Source organism: Pecten maximus, chromosome 11 (assembly GCF_902652985.1).
Source record: "Pecten maximus chromosome 11, xPecMax1.1, whole genome shotgun sequence".
Taxonomy (NCBI): Eukaryota; Metazoa; Mollusca; class Bivalvia; order Pectinida; family Pectinidae; genus Pecten; species Pecten maximus.
The window spans coordinates 27,684,062-27,709,098 of NC_047025.1; the positions used below are offsets into that span (position 1 = coordinate 27,684,062).

Genomic DNA, 25,037 nt, shown 5'->3' on the forward strand with positions numbered 1-25,037 from the left:
TAGGGGAATACAAAGTATCCGGGTACTTTTTATGCAGAATAAAAAGTATCCGGATACTTATTATGCAGGAGGTACATATTATGCATGACACCGCACAGAATTCTCTAACACTAGATTATCTCCCCCTAGATTGAAACTTCAGGGTCTAGAATCCAACATGTCCTAGAGACAAAAATGGTAAAGCTCAAATCTGTTGATAGTTTTTATATTCTGGAGACTGGTGCCAATCTAAAGTTGTGAGACTTTTCACAGTGTATATGATACTACTGTTCCGGTGTCCTGTCTCTTAGTGTATTGGGCAAGGCCTTGGTGGTTATTTCTCTTGGTTGAGCCACCTAACTATACCCAGCTGTGGAGTGTGGTATTGTTCAGTGTGTAAATGAAAACTATATAGGAAAACAAATCTTAACACATGTTGAGTATATTGTTAACTGATGGTAGCTATCGAATCATGTATACACCGTAATCATTGTGTTGTGTCTGTATCTTGTCCATAATACAGTGATATACCTCTGTTTTATAATGTAGACCCATGGGCAGGTAAACACCAGGTAACAATTTGGCTATTAGTTGCATATTACTTGTGGTATGTCCACAAACCTGGTATTGGTTTAGTAATTACTATCATGTGTCCTGTCGAATTTCATGGAGCGCTGCCACCACATCATATTATCATAGGCCTATATGTATTTTGTAGTGTACATGTGGGTGCCACATGTGGCGAATAATTCAGCCAACCTGTGGGCCTACTGTGTTACAAGTACCACAAATCATTTACATGGATATACATCTATTTGTTATTGCAGGGAGAAGTGCCATTATTTATCTGGAGAAGTGCCGTTATTTATCGCATTTTTCACTGCATCTGCAGTCTCCATATCCCAGTAAAACAGTAATATACATCTGAAGTCTCTATATTCCATTAATGTAATATACTTCCTGAAGTCTCCATATCCCAGTAATGTAATGTACATCATGAAGTCTCCATATCCCAGTAATGTAATATACCTCCTGAAGTCTCCATATCCCAGTAATGTAATATACTTCCTGAAGTCTCCATATCCCAGTAATGTAATGTACAGTACATCTGAAGTCTCCATATCCCAGTAATGTAATATACCTCCTGAAGTCTCCATATCTCAGTAATGTAATAAACATCATGAAGTCTCCATATCCCATTAATGTAATATACATCTGAAGTCTCCATATCCCAGTTAATGTAATATACATCTGAAGACTTCATATCCCAGTAATGTAATATACCTCCTGAAGTCTCCATATCCCATTAATGTAATATACATCATGAAGTCTTCATATCCCAGTTAATGTAATATACCTCCTGAAGTCTCCATATCCCAGTAATGTAATATACATCTGAAGACTTCATATTCCAGTTAATGTAATATACATCTGAAGTCTCCATATCCCATTAATGTAATATACTTCCTGAAGTCTCCATATCCCAGTAATGTAATATACCTCCTGAAGTCTCCATATCCCAGTAATGTAATATACTTCCTGAAGTCTCCATATCCCAGTAATGTAATGTACAGTACATCTGAAGTCTCCATATCGCAGTTATGTAATATACTTCCTGAAGTCTCCATATCCCAGTAATGTAATATACTTCCTGAAGTCTCCATATCCCAGTAATGTAATATACTTTCTGAAGTCTCCATATCCCAGTAATGTAATATACCTCCTGAAGTCTCCATATCCCAGTAATGTAATATACCTCCTGAAGTCTCCATATCCCATTAATGTAATATACATCATGAAGTCTCCATATCCCAGTAATGTAATATACCTCCTGAAGTCTCCATATCCCATTAATGTAATATACATCATGAAGTCTCCATATCTCAGTAATGTAATATACATCATGAAGTCTCCATATCCCATTAATGTAATATACTTCCTGAAGTCTCCATATCCCAGTAATGTAATGTACAGTACATCTGAAGTCTCCATATCCCAGTAATATGGTCAAGGAGACTTATATGCTACCTTACGGGGATATGGAGACTTACTACGACAAGTAGACATATATTCTACCTTACTGAGATATGGAGACTTAATTACTGCGACAAGGAGACTTACTACGACAAGTAGACATATATTCTACCTTACTGAGATATGGAGACTTACTGCGACAAGGAGACTTATATTCTACCTTACTGAGATATGGAGACTTACTGCGACAAGGAGACTTACTGCGACAAGGAGACTTATATGCTACCTTACGGGGATTTGGAGACTTAAAAATACCTTACTTTGACAAAGAGACTTAAGGATGTATACTACTTTATGGGGACTTAATGAAACCGGTATGTGCTACCTAAGAACAGCAAGCATAACCTTTACTTTTCAGACCATTAATTAAGATTGATGTGTATTTTCGTGGATTTTGGTCACTGATAAAGGAAGTTGATTTTTATTTTAGGATTTTTTCATCTCCAACCTTGCACAACATTCTGAATTTTCTCTGCACAAATTTTGGTACTGGACGCTAAAAGACACAAATAGGAGAGGCCTAAATGTATATAATCCATCCTAACTAATTTGCAGTTGAGATTAAATGAATGTTTTGAACCTTCCGAACCTTCAGTATGAACACAATTAAAATTGTGCAGCTGGCTGTTCATAAACTAATATCCAATAAACTCGGCACATCTGAGGCAATACCCTCAATAATTCAGCATCTACTCTTGTCTAAATAGCCCCGTAATCAATTTTCTTTTATTTCACTTCCTCAAAAAAACTGGGCAATGTGAAATGCACCTGTTCTTGTGATGAGCACCAGTTACAGCTATCGCTGGTCATGACAGTCAAGATAACATGCTTAGGAGATCTATTTGGAATTCTTGACATTATTGTTCATGTATAGTGATGAATTTCTACTGATAAATGATTAGAGTTGGATTTACTGATGGCTGGCCGATGGGGAATGGCATATAAGAGATCCCTACATGTCCTGTTGGATGGACAGTCATGGGATTTAATTAAGGATTTATCATTCAAAATTTATAATTAAAGCCTCTGTAGTTTTTTTTCAATTTTTGTTTTTGATTTTTTTTAAAACCAAAATTGGATATTTACGGTTTAGTATATAAATGCTATAAGAATGGCTATGTCAGAATAAATTATTCTCTTGTGTAGCACTATGTCAGAATAAATTATTCTCTTGTGTAGCACAGTGCTATTGGTATATTGTTCTATTTTTAATTGAAATTTAAAAATAAAATGGTATATTATTTGGAAAGACTTAATAAATTGTTCAAAGAATAACATTTTTAAGAAACATATCTTATAAAGGAAATTTAAAAAAAGATCAAATAGGAATGATTGATTTTATTAGTTTCTGTATTCTCCTGGGGAGCCACACTTGTGGCAAATGCTCTTTTCCCAGGCTTGTCAATTCCAAATGGGCTACATCAATTTTGGTGCAAGAAATTGACAACGCAAAAACAAACATATTTTTTTCCGGTACCTATAGATTAATTGATTTCTGATCAATTACAGAGGTATTAGAGAGTCTTCTAGCTGTTATCATCAACAAATTTCTCATGACTGCACAGTTTAGCCCCAAGTTTGTGGAAAAATAAATATTTGAGAGGTATTGAATTGGTATTCCTAGGAATTTTCATGTTTATACAGTTGTATTTTCTTTCATCTTAATATTATGATTGAGTTGAAAATTTAAAGGTATTGGATCACAATTTTATGTAATGTGGAAAATTAATGAGTTTTTTGTTTAATGTAATGATGTTTTAATTGATTACTGTATTGTGGTTTCTATAAACTTATTATTAATCTATTGATGTATGTATTTAATGATATATATAACTTTTCATTTGTGATAGATTTTGTCTAGGCTACATCAAATAAGTTTTGTTCTTCTTTGGGAATTCCTCCACCTTAAATACTTAAATCTAAAAAGTAGTATTAAGAGAGAAATATCTCACCTGAAAAATGATTGTGGAATATACACTTCTTTTTTTTATTTATTTCATAAAGAAATAATTCACATTAATTTTATGTGGAATTTGTATAAACCTGAGTTATTTCTGCATTTGTTTCATAAATTTATAAAAAGAAAGAAAAAAAGTACAATACTTTGCAATTCCAATGATCTACAAATTTAAGATTCATAAATAATTACTATTCATAAACAATACATAAAAATGCTAATTACATTGACTAAAGACAAATTAGATTTAGGATTGTTTATAAAGTTACAACTCGTTTCCTGAGTAGAACATATTAGTACTGGGTGTATAGATAAAAACAAAAAAATATATATAAAATTATAAAGATAACATTTTTCTTTGGCAAAAGGAGGTAAAATAGCAGGCCGTGGCCCCTCCACATGTTGGTACTTTTCTACTTGTAACTGAGTTTTGCCTGATATGGACAGACTAGATAAACTTTGCCGTGTTAAACTGGCATTGTCTTATAGAATTATCCGTTCCTAACGGGGGCCACAGACATTTCTGCTGCTGACTATTGGTCTTTAATGACCATGGTTTGTCTGTGGTCAAGCAAGTTATTTTGTCCCATCAGGCCTCAGCCTAGGTCTGGACACACCAAAAAACCGCTCCATCGTCCAAAACGTCCCAAAAGGTTGCTTGGCACTATATCCTCTGTAATTTGGGATATCCATCTGTCTGGCATATGTCTTACAATCACATACAAATATGTTTAAAATACCACAAAGGCAGACTGCCATGTTATCAGGCGACGAGAATGGACCTGGCTTTTGTAGGTGTCAGAATTATCATCAGATCCGATACCAGCCAAAGTCAAAAGTTCAAAGACAAGACAACTCTCATCTGAGGCTGAGGGTAGATCTTACTTATTAGTCCTAATGTCTTGTCTTTACTTTTTACTTTTATAAGTACTGCGTTTAATCTTAAAAGATGTTGTTTATGTTATGGCATTTCTGTGACATTTGAGGAATACCAGAAACTACTTGGTATGTAGGAATCTCAGAGGTGGTAATAGTTGGTGAAAGTTGGAGAATTTAATGATTGATGGTGAAAAAATGGCCTGGAAATAATTCAATATATAAAATATGTTGATTTAACTAGAATTGTGATTTTCACTGACTTGACATAAAAACTTGAAAAAGTGCAAATTAAGTAACCTTTGACCTTTTATGAGAAGAGCATTTAAGATGGCCACCAAGGTAATGAGTTCTCTTTCAATAACATCAATTTAATATAATAAATTTCATTTTGCCCAACTTCATGATTTTGACTTTTAGATATTCGGAGAAAGAACTGGCATTTGCAAATGGTTTTATTGATATATTTTCATCTAAGGTCAGAGTATGGGGAATTAGTATTGGTGATTATCACTGTGAAATTACAGTGAATTCAGTACTTTTTGACTGATATGGGGGTGTTGTATGAGTTTAGAAGGTTAAGGAGAAAATGAAATGGGGAGGGGGAGACTTGAGATCTGAATGTTTCTGAGATAGGAAGGTAGATGAGTATCACAGGGTTCCTAATAACCAATGGTGAATTCAACATGTTCAGCTATGTGTTCAGGTTAAATTGTTGATGTTGTAATTGATCAATGGTGTGTTCTGGAGACTTACATTGTTTTTACTTTATTTCAGGCCCATATTTGACGGGTAGTGTGTTGAGAAGAAGGCCGGTGTTCAATTCAGCTGTCACTCTGAACTGTAAGTACACATATTAGTAGTTAAGCTTGATTTACTTGATTAGTGATATTCTACACTTTTGTGACTTAGAGTCAGAAGATAATTGGCCTCTATAGGTCTGTCCTTAAATAACCTTATCATGCTTAATCAAAACTTCTATAGCTTACAAGGTCAGATAAATCCAATTACCACCACACACACACACACACAACCACACACACAACCAAACACATACCCCCTACCCCCTTCCCCTAAATACAGGTGGTCTCAAAATATAGGGGTCTCTTTAACACAGGTGTTCTCTTAATACAGGTGGTCTCAAAATACAGGTGGTCTCAAAATATAGGGGTCTCTTTAACACAGGTGTTCTCTTAATACAGGGGGTTACTTAATACAGGTGGTCTCAAAATATAGGGGTCTCTTTATAACAGGTGTTCTCTTAATACAGGGGGTTACTTAATACAGGTGGTCTCAAAATATAGGGGTCTCTTTAACACAGGTGTTCTCTTAATACAGGGGGTCTCAAAATACAGGTGGTCTCTTAATACAGGGGGTTACTTAATACAGGTGGTCTCAAAATACAGGTGGTCTCTTAGTACAGGGGGTTACTTAATACCCGATGGTCTCAAAATACAGGTGATCTCTTAGTACAGGGGTCTCTCAGACATGTAGTCTCAAGTACAAATGGTCTCTTAACAAAGATTGGCTCTAAATACAAGTGATCTCAAATACAGAGGTTGTATTGACACAGGTGGTCTTTAGATACAGGTGTTCTCTTAATACAGGTGGTCTCTAAATATGGGGGTGGTACAGGTGTTCTCTTAATACAGGTGGTCTCTAAATATGGGGGGTGGGGGGGGGGGGGGTCTCTTGACATAGTATATGCAGTACAGATGGTCTGTAGGTACAGGTGATCTCTTCAAAGGTAGATGGTTTAATGCAGGAGATCTTGTGGTCTCTTCACACAGGTAGTGTCTTGCGCAATATTTAAGAAATCCCTAGATCAGAGAGTGTAAAACACAGGTGGTTCATCAACACTTGGAGTACCAATGACGCCATATGTTGTCAACAAATCCAGCTTTCTGGTGTCTAAAGAACCATGTGGCTTCTATGGAACACTGTGTTTTAATAACCTCTGGGGTTTATGCCAAGAATAAACATCATCGGGTACCAAGGAAGAGTTTTAATACAGAGGGGTCTCTTGAGCAGGTTTGAGTATAGATTCCTTATCCAGAGATAAGCAATAATCATACTAGACAGCTGGGGTGTATTGGAACTTAGAACGTGATAACTCAATGTTGATATGTAAGCCCATGTGTTTAGTGGTAGGAGGTGATAAATCCATCTGGAAGTATAGGTCGGACATTATTTCTGATACTCTAGTGGTCATTTGATGGATTGACCATCACTGGTCAGTGTCTTACAGTGAGGTGAGGAGGGGGTAGGGTGGAGTTGTATTGTTTTCTTATAAGTTTTTGTTGGAATCAAACATTGTATTAGGATGTACTGACTGTGGTGTCTTTTATTTTGAAGACAGCTGTCTTGTCCAGTTGGTAAAAAATTTATTGCACAATACTGCAGTCTAATATTCTCTGTTTCATAAGATTATAGTGGACTTTTAGTAAGAACCTAAACAGTAACAGTTCGAGGGAAGTTTTGGTTGTATATTATTTCCTAGCCCTGTATGTCTTTTTTGTCCCAATAAGTCCTATCCCTTCATGTCCCATTATGTCCTCAGCCCTCTTTAATTTCCCAGTATAATTCCTCAATACTCCGGTGTGTCCTAGCCCTCCATGTCCCAGTATGTCCTAGCCCTCCATGTTCAAGTATGTCCCAATTATTCCTACCCCTCGGTGTCCCAGTATGTCCTAGCCCTCCATGTTCAAGTATGTCCCAATTATTCCTACCCCTCGGTGTCCCAGTATGTCCTAGCCCTCCATGTTCAAGTATGTCCCAATTATTCCTACCCCTCGGTGTCCCAGTATGTCCTAACCCTCCATGTCCATGTATGTCCCAATAAGTCCTACCCCTCTGTGTCCCAATGTCACCAGGCCTCTATTTTCCAGTATAAGTCCTCAATACTCCAGTATGTCCTACCCCTCAGTGTCCCAGTATGTCCTAGCCTTCCATGTCCATGTATGTCCCAATAAGTCCTATCCTTCCATGTCCCAGCATGTCCTAGCCCTCCATGTCCAAGTATGTCCTAGCCCTCCATGTCCCAGTATGTTTTAACCCTCTGTGTCCCAGTATTGTCCTAGTCCTCCATGCTGCAGTATGTCTGAAGCTATCCATGTCCTAGTCCTTCATGTCCCTGAGTATACTGTAGTGCTCCATGTCCCAATAAGTCATATCCTTCCATGTCCCAGCATGTCCTAGCCCTCCATGTCCAAGTATGTCCTAGCCCTCCATGTCCCAGTATGGTTTAACCCTCTGTGTCCCAGTATTGTCCTAGTCCTCCATGCTGCAGTATGTCTGAAGCTATCCATGTCCTAGTCCTTCATGTCCCTGAGTATACCCTAGTGCTCCATGTCCCAATAAGTCCTATCCTTCCATGTCCCAGCATGTCCTAGCCCTCCATGTCCAAGTATGTCCTAAGCCTTCTAATACTCAGTATAAGTCCTCAATACCTCAGTATGTCCTGGCGATCAGTGTCCCATTTAGTATATCCTTGCCATCTATATCCCTGAGTTATAGCATATATTTGTTAGTATTATGTCCTTGCTCCCAATGCCCTAATATGTCCTAGATCTCTTTGTCCAAATATGTCCTAACTATCTATGTCCCAGTATTATTGTAGCCTTACATATCCTAGTATGTCCTAGCCCTCCATGTCCCAGTATGTCTTAACCCTCTATGTCCCAGTATTGTCCTAGTCCTCCATGCTGCAGTATGTCTGAAGCTATCCATGTCCTAGTCCTTCATGTCCCTGAGTATACCCTAGTGCTCCATGTCCTAATATGTCCTAGCCCTCCATGTCTCAGTATGTCCTAGCCCCATGTTCTAGTATGTCTTAACCCTCTGTCCCAGTATTGTCCTAGTCATCCATGTCCCAGTATGTCCTAGCCCCATTTCCTAGTTTGTTTAACCCTCAATGTCTCAGTATGTCCTAGCCCCATTTCCTAGTTTGTTTAACCCTCAATGTCTCAGTATGTCCTAGCCCCATTTCCTAGTTTGTTTAACCCTCAATGTCTCAGTATGTCCTAGCCCCATTTCCTAGTATGTCTTAACCCTCTGTCCCATTATTGTCCTAGTCATCCATGTCCTAATATGTCCTAGCCCTCCATGTCTCAGTATATATGTCCTAGCCCCATTTCCTAGTATGTCTTAACCGTCTGTCCCATTATTGTCCTTGTCATCCATGTCTCAGTATGTCCTAGCCCTCGATGTCCCAGTATTGTCCTAGCCCTCTATGTCCCAATATGTCCTATGTCCCAGTATGTCTTCGCCTATCCCACCATAACACACACACCCTCCACTTCCAGTACAAACAAATGTGAATCACATGACAAGGACACAATGAGAGGAAAAGGAAAAGCCTACTGGTGATACTGGCAGTTATCTGTACACACAGATGGGAACCCCAAGAAGTATGTCATCCTCAACTCACAATGTTTTCTCAATCATTTGTTCAGTGTTATTATGTACACTGAGGGCTCTCCCAAGGGGGAAATCTGGCTGTCAACACAGTATCAGCCCAGTCTGGACCCACCCCACAAATCAGTGTCAATTTCCAACATCTTGGAGAGATACAGTGCAGAAGGAATGGATGGCATATTACTCAAGATTCAGAGCTCATCTACCTTAAAGGACAAATTAAGATTTGCATCTATTTATAGTATTAAGATCCACTGTGATGAAAATTTCATTTCCCTATGTAAAAAAATATACTTAAACCTTAGCCATAATATTTCTACTCAGATGATCTCCACTTGTCTCTTAATTAACTTCATTGTATTTTTGTGACAGGCTTCTAAATTTAGATTTAATTTGAATGCAGTTTGCCTTGAAATGTCATCTATAAAGGTATAGATTAGATAACAAGTGTTAACCTACAGACCACGATACAGATTTAAACATTTCACTCATTTTGTTCATTTTCATCAATTTCTGTTTAAAATTTAATGCCAAAAAAAAATTTGCAAAAGCACATGAGAATTTGTTATTATTCGAAATTTAATCCAAAAAAATTATGCAAAAAACATGAGAAGTTGCACGAATTAGATACATGAAATTTAATGAAAACATTGTTAAAGAAATGTTATTGGTTGGGTTTATGTGATTGCAAGGATTTCAATTATTATTTAAAAAAAAGAGATAATTGAAACCAACTACTTAGATAATTTAAATTGATGTCTGTTTCAATAATTAAGATTTTCCTGTCAACTGGAACATGGCTGATAAGTGAGAGATTTCTGTAAGTTGGTAGTGTATGTTTTAATTATGGGGATTTCTACACCTCGAAGCCAGGCTCCAAGTGGGAGGAAGGCCAATTCCTGTATTATCACAGCTTCCAGATGTCTCCACAACTCCCCCCAGCTATCCACAGGGTTAGTCTAGCCTGGCCAACTTTTGTATCTACTGGCATGCAGCTCCAAAATCTTTTAATATTTCATTATCAATAATTTCTTCTTTTCCTTATCTTTACCTTGCCGGATACGATTGGCTGAGATGACAGGTTTTCTCACTGACAAGAATGACAGACAATCGCATTCGAGAAGTCCAGTATCCTATATGAACATCTGCCATCCCACATCCCTGTATGATCCAGGCCATATTCACTGACAAAGCATTGTCAGCTTAAAAAGTATTTTTACCAAAATTTAGAAATGAATTATTATTAAATGGTATCAATTTATTGATATTTGTTTCATGTAGTCAAACTATTGACTTAACGAATACATTTCACATAGAGATATTGGAGAATGTAAGATTTAATTTGGAAAAATATTCCCAATGTGATAAATTTATGTGGTAATCAAAAGATTGCGAGTCATTTGAAAACTAGCTTATAACAGAAAGCTTCGTATGAAGATAACAATTTTTTTCATTATTTTCTCACTTTTTAATTTGTTTCACAATTATTATTTTCACTTTTATCATTTCCATTACATTATGTTAACAAAGGAAAAACAGATTTTCTATAGGTCAACAAAAAAAAGATGTCATGGACTTTCAGCTATCAGCTAAGAATTGTTATTCATTTTGAAAGGTGAATACCTGCTCTGTTTGCCCATCTATGTATTTTTTTTGCTAATCAAAATGTGGAATTTTTTTCCATGGAAATTTTAAGAAAAGAAAAAACATTGATTCTTTTGTTAGTTTAATTAAAGCAGGTCCTATTATATTTTACATGATGTATATTTTCACATTATAATTCACAGGAATTGATGGCAAGTTATACATATCTGAAATAGTTCTGACATTAAAGGTCACAGAGAACAGATGAATGCTATATATCTTTAACTCAACTTCTCACATCCTGAACACACTGTATGAGACAAGATTTAACAGCTTTTAATTGGTAATTGGGGGCGGCTTCATTTATCAGGGCTTTCTGAGAACAATCTTCAGAATTATTGTACCATATCTCCTTTAATACTGGAAGGGGTATGTCATATAGGTATCCTGAAAGTTTGTGAAAAACTAAAGTAATCCCTTCCTTTATTCAGATATGTGTTCAAGGGTTGTGATAAAGATTGTACACAATGCTCCTGACTTAGACAGAAATCAAGCTTATAACAGTTTAGGGGAATAAAAATTCAGATAATTCTTGATAATTTTAAAGGATATTGGTCATCATAAATTCAATACATGGAATCGTCAGAAAAAGGTGTGTGCATCATGGCATTATGAACAGACTTTGTCACGTTAGGGCATTGTTCAATGTGCCTATTAGCCCAGATTAAGACATAGAAATTTCCAAATGCCTAGGGACCAAGAAAATGAAGAATCATGCATTTGGCATCTGGTGCAAGAAAAAATTCATGTTTCTCCCAGGCTTACACGGAAAATGCCTTAAATTGGATTCTGATTAAAAACTGCAGACAGCCATATGCCATATTAACATGGATTTTGTTTCTCAGTTCATTTCTTAATTTTATGCAATATTGGAAGTTTTTGCCAGGCTTGGTGTCTGAGCCAGATGTGGGAGTGTTGTATTGTACCGGTAAATAGAGGGCCATATGGTATGAAGTCTGTTCCCTACCAATATCTGACCACACTCCAACCCACTCCACACCTGGCCAAATGTATTAAATTGTTACAGAAAAAGCAAAACTGCTGTTGACCCAGATTAGTAATTTGCAATATTTATAAGATTTTTTCCCATTGATCCTTGTAAAAAAATGGCTATGTGGTTGGGGAAAAAGATTTAACCCCTTATTCAATGAAATATATATTAAGATCTTTTGTTCATTAAAAATTATAAGGCATTAATTATAATGATTATGTATTATACCCAGGAGCACTTACAATGCCCAGAAGGGGCCAGATGTCTAAACAGATGGGATCTCCTTCTCATAGAGATTACAACTTTACTTCTAAACCGCAATTACAACAACTTTATTCAATTCTACTGTAGAATAGAATTCAGCTATCCTGGTAGCAAAATATTGACTTCTGGACATATGGCTAAAGATTATAAGTTAAAAGAAAAAACAAAGTTATTATGAAATATTTATTAGATTTTATTTCTATTAACTTCATTGTATCAGTCCAATCTCCCTTCTCGAATGGACATATGAGTTTAAAATCAAGAAAACAAAACCCAGCAAAATTTACATTTAGAAAGAAAAAAAGACCCCTGACCCTTGTGTGATTGTTCTGTAGTATCATTAGACAGTTATCCCTCGGAGGCCCCTGATACTTGTGTGACTGTTCTGTAGTATCATTAGACAGTTACCCCTCGGAGGCCCCTGATACTTGTGTGATTGTTCTGTAGTATCATTAGACAGTTATCCCTCAGAGGCCCCTGATACTTGTGTGATTGTTCTGTAGTATCATTAGACAGTTACCCATCGGAGGCCCCTGATACTTGTGTGACTGTGTGTTCTGTAGTATCATTAGACAGTTACCCCTCAGAGGCCCCTGATACTTGTGTGACTGTGTGTTCTGTAGTGTCATTAGACAATTACCCCTCAGAGGCCCCTGATACTTGTGTGATTGTTCTGTAGTATCATTAGACAGTTACACCTCGGAGGCCCCTGATACTTGTGTGACTGTGTGTTCTGTAGTATCATTAGACGGTTACCCCTCAGAGGCCCCTGATACTTGTGTGTTTGTTCTGTAGTATCATTAGACAGTTATCCCTCAGAGACCCCTGATACTTGTGTGATTGTTCTGTAGTATCATTAGACAGTTACCCCTCGGAGGCCCCTGATACTTGTGTGATTGTTCTGTAGTATCATTAGACAGTTACCCCTCGGAGGCCCCTGATACTTGTGTGATTGTTCTGTAGTATCATTAGACAGTTACCTCTCGGAGGCCCCTGATACTTGTGTGACTGTGTGTTCTGTAGTATCATTAGACGGTTATCCCTCAGAGACCCCTGATACTTGTGTGATTGTTCTGTAGTATCATTAGACAGTTACCCCTCGGAGGCCCCTGATACTTGTGTGACTGTGTGTTCTGTAGTATCATTAGACAGTTATCCCTCGGAGGCCCCTGATACTTGTGTGATTGTTCTGTAGTATCATTAGACAGTTACCCCTCGGAGGCCCCTGATACTTGTGTGTTTGTTCTGTAGTATCATTAGACAGTTATCTCTCAGAGGCCCCTGATACTTGTGTGATTGTTCTGTAGTATCATTAGACAGTTATCTCTCAGAGGCCCCTGATACTTGTGTGATTGTTCTGTAGTATCATTAGACGGTTACCCCTCAGAGGCCCCTGACACTTGTGTGTTTGTTCTGTAGTATCATTAGACAGTTATCCCTCAGAGGCCCCTGATACTTGTGTGTTTGTTCTGTAGTATCATTAGACAGTTATCCCTCAGAGGCCCCTGATACTTGTGTGATTGTTCTGTAGTATCATTAGACAGTTACCCCTCAGAGGCCCCTGATACTTGTGTGACTGTGTGTTCTGTAGTATCATTAGACAGTTACTCCTCAGAGGCCCCTGATACTTGTGTGATTGTTCTGTAGTATCATTAGACAGTTACCCCTCGGAGGCCCCTGATACTTGTGTGACTGTGTGTTCTGTAGTATCATTAGACGGTTACCCCTCAGAGGCCCCTGATACTTGTGTGATTGTTCTGTAGTATCATTAGACAGTTACCCCTCGGAGGCCCCTGATACTTGTGTGATTGTTCTGTAGTATCATTAGACAGTTACCCCTCGGAGGCCCCTGATACTTGTGTGACTGTGTGTTCTGTAGTATCATTAGACGGTTACCCCTCAGAGGCCCCTGATACTTGTGTGATTGTTCTGTAGTATCATTAGACAGTTACCCCTCGGAGGCCCCTGATACTTGTGTGACTGTGTGTTCTGTAGTATCATTAGACAGTTATCCCTCAGAGGCCCCTGATACTTGTGTGACTGTTCTGTAGTATCACTAGACAGTTACCCCTCGGAGGCCCCTGATACTTTTGTGACTGTTTGTTCTTTAGTATCACTAAACAGTTACCCTTCAGGTGCCCCCATAAGAACATCTGTGTATTTTGTGCTGTCACATCTGTTACTGTATCTATCAATATATGAGAATAATACCTGTATTTGTCTTCATATGTATTAATTGTATCTGTTTTACTTATCTATACATTTATCATTATCTGTTCCCTGTCTACTTTCTATGTGTCTGTCAAACTACAAATGTCAAAATCGGTACCGTGATATATATTAGCCCAGCTCATGATTTAAATAAAAGTTTATGTGTCGTAATAAGCCCAGTCCATGATTAGAGTCAAAGTTTATGTCACAATAAGCCCAGCCCATGATTCGAGTCAAAGTTGATGTGTCACAATAAGCCCAGCCCATGATTCGAGTCAAAGTTGATGTATCGTAATAAGCCCAGTCCATGATTAGAGTAAAAATTTGTGTCATAATAAGCTCAGGCCATGATTAGAGTAAAAGTTTATATGTCATAATAAGCCCAGCCAGTCATATTAGAGTCAAAGTTGAAGTGTCGTAATAAGCCCAGCCAGTCATATTTGAGTCAAAGTAGATGAGTTGGAGTACTCGCTGTAGCTTTGGGAAATATAACCTTAAAGGAACTGCTGTCTTCCAGTCTGAAACTGTACATCTCTGTCCCTGCCTCTCTGTACCTTACATAGTGCTGCAGATACGGTGACATTACAAAGTCTTACAGTGGACAGGTGACATGTCGTCTCAGCCAGATGTTACCCAGCAGAATTGACATCAAATATTGATACACCCCAGCTGGTGTCTGCCCTCAACTCATGGTAAATTAACGAGCTCTGCTTTCATAATGAACATCAAAAAATATACAGTAAATGACAAATGGTTCACTAGTGTTGCTCTTGTACCGTATTTTACTGGTTATAAGCCCATGCTCAGGAATAAGTCCAACCCCCACCTACTTTTGCCTAGTAAACTTGCCCCTTTGGGCTTAAATCAGGTAAAATACGATTATGTTGATAGTCAGATAGTTTCAGAAAAAACGTCAATCTAATTAAAATTATACTTGTAATTTCCACTCCTCTACGATACTCTACGATACACTGCAATACAAGATCTAACGATGCCCTGTAGGAGGTCATCTCAGCATGACCTTTGAGCTCAGCCAATCAACGCGCCGTCTATGAAATTGTCGTTGTGATTTCATTCTTCGGAAGTATAAATACTTACACAACGTTCCCGAGGTATTCCGATAATCAATAGCAATGGTAAACAACATGGCTTAGCCCACTCCGACTCACCAAGAAACCTCATTTATAATTGAACAAATGTGTGCTGTCCTTTTGGTTTTTCCTTCATCGTACGACAGATAGACAGTGAAGGCAACAGGGTCGTGAAAAAAATGAGTTTGAAAGGAAATATGATTATAATGTGTACGGTAACGAGTTTCGAAATCCAGTTGGCAACACAATCCGTCCTGTTGACGAGATATTGTTTAATCGTTTTCTGTACTTCTTTCAATGTAATGTCCAGAGGATTAGCAATAATTTTATTACCGTGGCCATTAACTTAATGCAGTTATGTTTGTGAAATTTTGTGTACATGTATTTCAAATCAAGCGCTGAATTGAGTCGTAAATACTAAGGAGACGCAACCAAAAGCTTGTATAAGACTCTTTGTCATTGGTTGATTAATGACGTCATTGATTAGTTTTCATTGGCTTATATTTGAAGCTCAAAGATCATGCTGAGATGACTTCCTACAGGGTATCGTTAGATCTTGTATTGCAGTGTACTGTAAAGTATTGTAGAGGAGCGAAAATTACCAGTCTAATTTTAATTAGATTGGGAGAAACGTATGAATGTCCCTAGCATTATGTATATAAAATCATAGCTCATATAATCTTTAGCTCACCTGCACGAAGTTTAAGTGAGCTTATGCCGTGGTGTGGCATCCGGCGTCAATTTTTTCATGTAAACAACTTCTTCTCAATAACCAAGTGGCCTATAGAGACCTAATATTGGGCCTGTAGCATGCTGGGATGAAGGGCTACCAAGTTTGTTAAAATGAATGTTCTTGACCTACATTCAAGGTCACAGGGATTAAATAGGCTGATGTCTTTAAACAACTTCTTCTCAATAACTGAGATGTCCAGAGATCTGGTGTTGGGTCTGTAGCATGCGTGGGTGAAGGGCTACCAACTTTGTTTAAATGAATAACCTTGACATACATTCAAGGTCACAGGAGTCAAATAGCCCATATTTCCATTACTTCTTTTCAATCACAAAAAGGTCCAGTGACCTGATATTTGGCTTGTAGCATGATAATGCTTGGGTTAAGGCTTGAAAGTTTGTTCAAATGAATGACCTTGACCGTGATTTAAGTTTGAAAGTGTTAAATTGGCCAAAATATTTGAAAGACACCTTTTCAAATAACTGCGAGGCCCTGAGATTTTATATCTGGTCTCTGATAATACACTTGTTCTTATTTATGTTTACATATTAAAAGGACCACTGGATAGCAGGTGAGCGATTCGCCTTGTTGAAATGTTTCATCCAATAAACAACTGCTATCTGCTTTTCAATTTACAAATTTTGTCTATTAGACATTGTTTGGATGGTCAGCTGGCACCATGGTAGCACATTTGCCTTTCACCAAGGTGACTGAGGTTTGATACGATGATCAGATCTAAAATGGTATGGGTGTCACCTGCCCGACCATGTAGGTTTTCTACAGGTACTCAAGTTTCCTGGACCGCACCAAGACCCTTCACGAACTTCCATAAGGGCAAACAAGAGTGGTTAATATAAGGTAATAAAGCTTGTTCCATAAATGATGCGACAAATACAGTTTACATTCGCACGTACTTTATGCTTCTCCAACGGATTTGTTTAATATCCAACAAGCAGATTTGTTGCTGATAACACATTTTTAGGACAACTTACAGATAAACAGTTAGCATGTAACTGTACAGCCTTGGTTCAGGAAATTTAAGCTACTGTACATGTCATTCATTCAGAATTATATCATCAAATGGAAACAATTTTGTCATCTTTTCCATAACTCATTTGGAATAGCCATGGACAGAAGTGTTGAAAATGATTGTTTGCTGGGTTTGTCAACCCATGAACAGCCATGTGCTGGGTCTCCTTGTAGTAGTTGGTGACTACCTCACTGAACAACATACAAGAGGCCTGTGGCATGCCATCCAGAGCAATTAGGGTAGAGTGTCTTGCCTAAGGACACAACCAGGACAGCACAGACCAGATGTTCACCTGACTGAGCCATCGCAGCCCATTAAGTGGTGAAGATGAGAACTGCACTCACTTAAGACAGGATTTCATGTATAAGTGAAATGTTAAAAAGAAGCCAAACAAGATACAAGAAATTTCATTTATTGTTGTTTATATGAAAACAAAAAACATCATTAGCTCTAAAGAGCAATTATTACGGCAAACAAAAGAAAAGGGTATCAGAGCAAGGTAACAAAGATATAAAACTACAATTGCTAAGTTTGAGCGATGCTAATAAACATTTGCTTCATTAATACCACAACAAAGAAATAATAGTAACGTCATGGTAAAGTCAAAAAGCATTGTCAAAAAAAAATATATATATTGCCGCTGGTTAGAATTGAAATTGCCATCCTAGAATTAAAAGGTAGTCAGTGCTGCCAATGTTACTATTGCGACAGTATTCAAAATATTGAATTTAATAATCTTCTTTAAAAAGCTAGGTTACGGATGTTATGAAAAAACATGGTTAGAATAAAATTTCTGAATTTTTACTTAATTTCATACATTATTATGTTTTTCATAATGAGTTTGACTCAGATTAGCAGCAATATTTTTTAGCTGTGTCCATTACTTTGGGTAGTCGAACAACTTCTTAAAAGAGACGAGACAGAGGAATTGTGGGTAGTAATTTAATGCAATTATATTTAGAAAACAAAAACTGTTTGTGTTACTTTAGTGGGGTACTGTTACCAGGTAGCATTGCCACATTGGCAAAACAACGACTGCAGGCAATGAAGTTGTTTAAAAAAGAAGTAGTGGATAATTGTTTTCAAGGGATTAAAGAAGTAGTGATAAACTTATGGTGATTACATAAAATGTCATGCCGGATGTTGTACACCATTTAATTGAGGAATAATTTCATAATTATCAGCATTCTCGAGTATTTATGTAAAGGAAACAATATCTTTTTGTTTTAGATTTGTCAGATATTAACTGTTTTAAAATAAATTCTTTTGAAATTGGTCTAAGGTTATGGTTTTGTAATTTTTATGGCTGGACTAGTAGCATATATCAAAGGGTTTGTGATGTGTAATACTAGCTATGAGCAGGTGTATTCAGCCTCTGAATCTTCCATGGTTCAGATTTATATACCATTAAATTTCTTTATAAAGAAGCATTTCATTCCATTGCTAAACTTTGGGATATTTTTTCTTCATTTGAAAATTTTCTTCTTGTCTTATTGTCCTCTTCTAAATTGCTTTTGGACTGAAACTTTATAATTCACAGAAAGGAAGTGGTGATACTCCTTGAAGTGTTATATTACTTGAGCTCAGGTGTGTCTTGAGTTGATGATGCATGTTTTTTACCTGAATTTATTACAATCTCAGGTGTAGAATCACATTTTAATGATAAATTTCATAGAGATTCTGTATTCAATTGTCTTTCTTATATCTAATCAATACTTGTATTTTTACACAACTGTCAATCCTTAATGACCATATGGTATTCCTTTAACTGTGCAAATCACCCCTTAATTTGCACAGTGGGCTGTCCTGTTTATTGATCTGAGCTGATCCATTGCCATCTGTTCAGGGATTAAAAGCTTGCTTTCCAAAATATCAGTAAAGTTTGCAATCTACATTCCCCAGCTGTTCGAAGATTAGAGGCAATGTTCTGGCTGCAGAGGCTGCATAGATGGCAGTCAAAGGCAGCATGTTGGCCATCTGGTTCACCGCCCATCACACATAAATTATACATATCACAGGTAGCCACCTAATGTTAATTTTACAAACAGCTCCCTGTATCCAGGAAATATCCAAAGTCTCCATGGAAAATCCAATACTCAGGAAATGTCCAAATTCTTAGTTGATTTAACTCTTTGCATTTTAATATAAAATGTTTGCAATTAATTTTACTTGTCACTGAATAAAAAGTCACACATGTCCAAAAATGTATCAAGTCCTCACTTGTGTTTGTTATTAATGATAAAGAGTTTGTTTTCCTCTCATGTTCCTACAGGGAAAATGGTCTGTAGGCAGCTCTATTTTAGAGAAGTGTCTGCAAAGATGAAAATTGTTATTCTGTGAAGAGTTTTGTACTTTATGTAATGAAGAATTAAATCATTTTCAAGAGTAGTGCAGGGAGACGGGAGTCTCTTAGTAATGGATTTGAGGAAGTAGCTTGTATTAAATAAACAACAAAGACCACTGTATATCTAAAAGTATCGTCAAATTAATGAATTTAATTGATTATATGTCCTTTTATATCTGAATATGACTAATCATAGATTGGTTCCTATGATCAATCATGATTTCACCATAACTTAAAAACTTCTGTAGTGATTTAGATTTTTACAGAAGTTTTGAAAAATTAAATGGACACATTTACAAATGAATTTACTTTGAAATGCATTAATTAAAAAAAATTTCTAGACATATCAACCACAATTTGCCCAGTTTGGTGAATGTATCTGATTGTATATAATTACCTTTCTGTTTATGATTGATCAATTATCTATCATAAATCATTGATAATTGTGCTGATCGAATTTAAAAGCAATTCCTAACACTAACATGTACCTTAATGCTCCGTACATATTGTGTAACTCAGGCCTTGATGCAAACCCATTTAAATTTTGTTATTGATGTTATTGTACAAATACACCATTAAAATGACACATTTTTGCTTCATGTGATATGCTTTTTTCTGGTGAATTGGGAAAAGGTAGCTGGACAATATTGGATTTGTTAAGGTAAACAGCAGATGGTCAGCAGATGAGGTCAATTAGTATTATGAGGTCAGGTCTAATAGCAGGAATGGAAACATAACAATGGGCTATTTAATGACAGACGATTTATTGACGTCTAAATGGACTCATCATTGACAGTGCTGGTGTTAGTGGACAGATCAATTCATTAAGGATGCTTGTCTCTTCTGTGTGTCATCTACTGGCAGAATCATTAAGGATGCTTGTCTCTTCTGTGTGTCATCTACCGGCAGTATCATTAAGGATGCTTGTCTCTTCTGTGTGTCATCTACCGGCAGTATCATTAAGGATGCTTGTCTCTTCTGTGTGTCATCTACCGGCAGTATCATTAAGGATGCTTGTCTCTTCTGTGTGTCATCTACCGGCAGTATCATTAAGGATGCTTGTCTCTTCTGTGTGTCATCTACCGGCAGTATCATTAAGGATGCTTGTCTCTTCTGTGTGTCATCTACCGGCAGTATCATTAAGGATGCTTGTCTCTTCTGTGTGTCATCTACCGGCAGTATCATTAAGGATGCTTTTCTCTTCTGTGTGTCATCTACCGGCAGTATCATTAAGGATGCTTGTCTCTTCTGTGTGTCATCTACCGGCAGTATCATTAAGGATGCTTGTCTCTTCTGTGTGTCATCTACCGGCAGTATCATTAAGGATGCTTGTCTCTTCTGTGTGTCATCTACCGGCAGTATCATTAAGGATGCTTGTCTCTTCTGTGTGTCATCTACCGGCAGTATCATTAAGGATGCTTGTCTCTACTGTGTGTCATCTACCGGCAGTATCATTAAGGATGCTTGTCTCTTCTGTGTGTCATCTACCGGCAGTATCATTAAGGATGCTTGTCTCTTCTGTGTGTCATCTACTGGCAGTATCATTAAGGATGCTTGTCTCTTTTGTGTGTCATCTACCGGCAGTATCATTAAGGATGCTTGTCTCTTTTGTGTGTTATCTATTGGTGGAGCTATAAATGATGCTCATCTGTTCCTGTGTGTCATCTTCCAGCAGTCCCATTAAGGATGCCTGTCTATTTGTGTCATCTATGGGCGGTACTATGAAGGATGCTTGTCTCTGTCTGTCTGTCATCTATGGGCTGTACAATGAAGGATGCTCGTCTCTTTGTGCATCATCTATGGGTAGTACCGATGCTTGTCTCTGTGTGTCATCTATGGGCAGTACAATGAAGGATGCTTGTCTGTCTGTCTGTCATCTATGGGCTGTACAATGAAGGATGCTTGTCTCTTTGTGCATCATCTATGGGCAGTATCATTAAGGATGCTTGTCTCTTCTGTGTGTCATCTACTGGCAGTATCATAAGGATGCTTGTCTGTTCTATGTGTCATCTACCGGCAGTATCATTAAGGATGCTTGTCTCTTCTGTGTGTCATCTACCGGCAGTATCATTAAGGATGCTTGTCTCTTCTGTGTGTCATCTACCGGCAGTATCATTAAGGATGCTTGTCTCTTCTGTGTGTCATCTACTGGCAGTATCATTAAGGATGCTTGTCTCTTCTGTGTGTCATCTACCGGCAGTATCATTAAGGATGCTTGTCTCTTCTGTGTGTCATCTACCGGCAGTATCATTAAGGATGCTTGTCTCTTCTGTGTGTCATCTACTGGCAGTATCATTAAGGATGCTTGTCTCTTCTGTGTGTCATCTACTGGCAGTATCATTAAGGATGCTTGTCTCTTCTGTGTGTCATCTACTGGCAGTATCATTAAGGATGCTTGTCTCTTCTGTGTGTTATCTACTGACAGTATCATTAAGGATGCTTGTCTCTTCTGTGTGTTATCTACCGGCAGTATCATTAAGGATGTTTGTCTCTTCTGTGTGTCATCTACTGGCAGTATCATAAGGATGCTTGTCTGTTCTATGTGTAATCTACCGGCAGTATCATTAAGGATGTTTGTCTCTTTTGTGTGTTATCTATTGGTGGAGCTATAAATGATGCTCATCTGTTCCTATGTGTCATCTTCCAGCAGTCCCATTAAGGATGCCTGTCTATTTGGGTCATCTATGGGCGGTACTATGAAGGATGCTTGTCTCTGTCTGTCATCTATGGGCTGTACAATGAAGGATGCTTGTCTCTGTCTGTCTGTCATCTATGGGCTGTACAATGAAGGATGCTTGTCTGTCTGTCTGTCATCTATGGGCTGTACAATGAAGGATGCTTGTCTCTTTGTGCATCATCTATGGGCAGTAGTATGAAGGATGTTTGTCTCTTTGTGTGTCAATTATGGGCAGTACTATGAAGGATGCTTATCTTTCTGTCATCTGTGGGCAGTGCAATTAAGGATGCTTGTCTCTGTGTGTGTCAATTATGGACAGTACAATGAAGGATACTTGTCTCTCTGTGTGTCATCTATGGGCAGTACAATGAAGGATGCTTGTCTTTGTGTCAATTATCGGCAGTACAATTAAGGATGCTTTTCTTTGTGTGTGTCAATTATGGGCAGTACAATGAAGGATGTTCATCTCTTTGTGTGTCAATTGTGGGCAGTATAATGAAGGATGCTTGTCTTTGTGTGTGTCAATTATCGGCAGTACTATGAAGGATGCTTGTCTGTGTGTGTGTCAATTATCGGCAGTACAATTAAGGATGCTTGTCTTTGTGTTTGTCAATTGTGGGCAGTACAATGAAGGATGCTCATCTTTGTGTGTGTCAATTGTGGGCAGTATAATGAAGGATGCTTGTCTTTTTGTGTGTCAATTATGAGCGGCACAATGAAGGATGCTTGTCTCTGCATGTGTCAATTATGGGCAGTACTATGATGAATGCTTGTCTCTGTGTGTGTCAATTATGGGCAGTATAATGAAGGATGCTTGTCTTTTTGTGTGTCAATTATGGGTGGTACTATGAAGGATGCTTGTCTCTTTGTGTGTCAATTATGGGCAGTGCTATGAAGGCTGCTTATCTTTCTGTCATCTGTGGGCAGTACAATTAAGGATGCTTGTCTCTGTGTGTGTCAATTATGGGCAGTGCTATGAAGGCTGCTTATCTTTCTGTCATCTGTGGGCAGTACAATTAAGGATGCTTGTCTCTGTGTGTGTCAATTATGGGTGGTACTATGAAGGATGCTTGTCTCTTTCTGTGTCAATAATGGGTTGTACTATGAAGGCTGCTTATCTTTCTGTCATCTGTGGGTAGTACAATTAAGGATGCTTGTCGGTGTGTGTGTGTCAATTATGGGCAGTACAATCAAGGATGCTCATCTCTTTGTGTGTCAATTGTGGGCAGTATAATGAAGGATGCATGTTTTTGTGTGTGTCAATTATGGGCAGTACTATGAAGGATGCTTGTCGGTGTGTGTGTGTCAATTATGGGCAGTACAATCAAGGATGCTCATCTCTTTGTGTGTCAATTGTGGGCAGTATAATGAAGGATGCATGTTTTTGTGTGTGTCAATTATGGGCAGTACAATGAAGGATGCTTGTCTGTGTGTGTCAATTATGGGCAGTACTATGAAGGATGCTTGTCTCTGTGTGTGTCAATTATGGGCAGTACAATGAAGGATGCTTGTCTGTGTGTGTCAATTATGGGCAGTACAATGAAGGATGCATGTTTTTGTGTGTGTCAATTATGGGCAGTACTATGAAGGATGCTTGTCTGTGTGTCAATTATGGGCAGTACTATCAAGGATGCTCATCTCTTTGTGTGTCAATGGTGGGCAGTATAATGAAGGATGCATGTTTTTGTGTGTGTTTGTGTCAATAATGGGTGGTACTATGATGAATGCTTGTCTCTGTGTGTGTGTCAATTATGAGCAGTACTATGAAGGATGCTTGTCTGTGTGTGTATAAATTATGAGCAGTATAATGAAGGATGCTTGTCTGTGTGTGTCAATTATGGGCAGTACAATGACGGATGCTTGTCTGTGTGTGTCAATTATGGGCAGTACAATGAAGGATGCTTGTCTGTGTGTGTCAATTATGGGCAGTACTATGAAGGATGCTTGTCTGTGTGTGTCAATTATGGGCAGTATAATGAAGGATGCTAATTGTCTCTTTTCAAGTCTCACTTACTGGCTCACAAACTAATATTCAGATAATTCTGAGAAAATGGGATTTTTAAAGCCAATCTTAATTTAATGGCTGAAGCAGGCAGCCTTTACATTCAGATCATTTTGTAAATACTAGCTTACCTAATGTCGATATGTACTTAGACTGACAGCCGTTCATATTCCCACTGCACACCTGTCAGTTTCGTACCTGTTCTGCCCACACTCGAGGCGAGACACCAGGCATACATGTTTCTAGCAGACCCATTATGGATCAGTTTGTATTGGAACAAGACTTCAATCGATGGCAGCTCAATAGGTAGACATCAATGTAGGCTATACAAACCTCACTATCACTATTTGTCCCTCAATTGAAATGTCTACACCTGTTCTGACACTGACACCGTTGTATAATGGCTTCTACTTTCCTTAAAATTTTCATTTCATTACTAGCTTTCTCTTATGATGCCTTCTATTTTCCTTCATCTGAAAGGGTGAGATATTGTCATATTTTGCCTGAGTAAACTCAGCAAACATTATAATTTAAGATTTGTGAATATTTATTTCAAATAAAAAATATATATATTTTAAAATATAGAAAAATTAGATTGAATAAATTGTAATTTGAATTAGATATACAGGTACATACCTGTAAATATTGTCATATTTGATCTATTATGGCTATTTTGATTATCAAAGTGCATGTTACACGAACAGCCCATTACACTGTTTAGGATAACAACATTTGGGAATACATGTATATGTAGCTTTTACATATACATAATATTATTGCATGACTTTTAA

At 37.7% G+C, this 25,037-nt stretch overlaps 1 protein-coding gene across 3 annotated transcripts in view; it reads left to right on the forward strand.

Annotated features, from left to right (window-relative positions):
* LOC117337240 (protein CBFA2T1-like) overlaps positions 1-25,037 on the forward strand; it is a 163,583-nt gene that overhangs the window by 101,652 nt on the left and 36,894 nt on the right. For all 3 annotated transcript variants that reach the window (XM_033898117.1, XM_033898119.1, XM_033898115.1), the window contains one exon: positions 5,624-5,689. Coding sequence is in view for 1 of the 3 variants with exons in the window: in XM_033898115.1 (XP_033754006.1) it covers positions 5,624-5,689 (66 nt within the window). In the remaining 2 variants the exon portion in view is untranslated. The remainder of the gene's footprint in view (positions 1-5,623; positions 5,690-25,037) is intronic.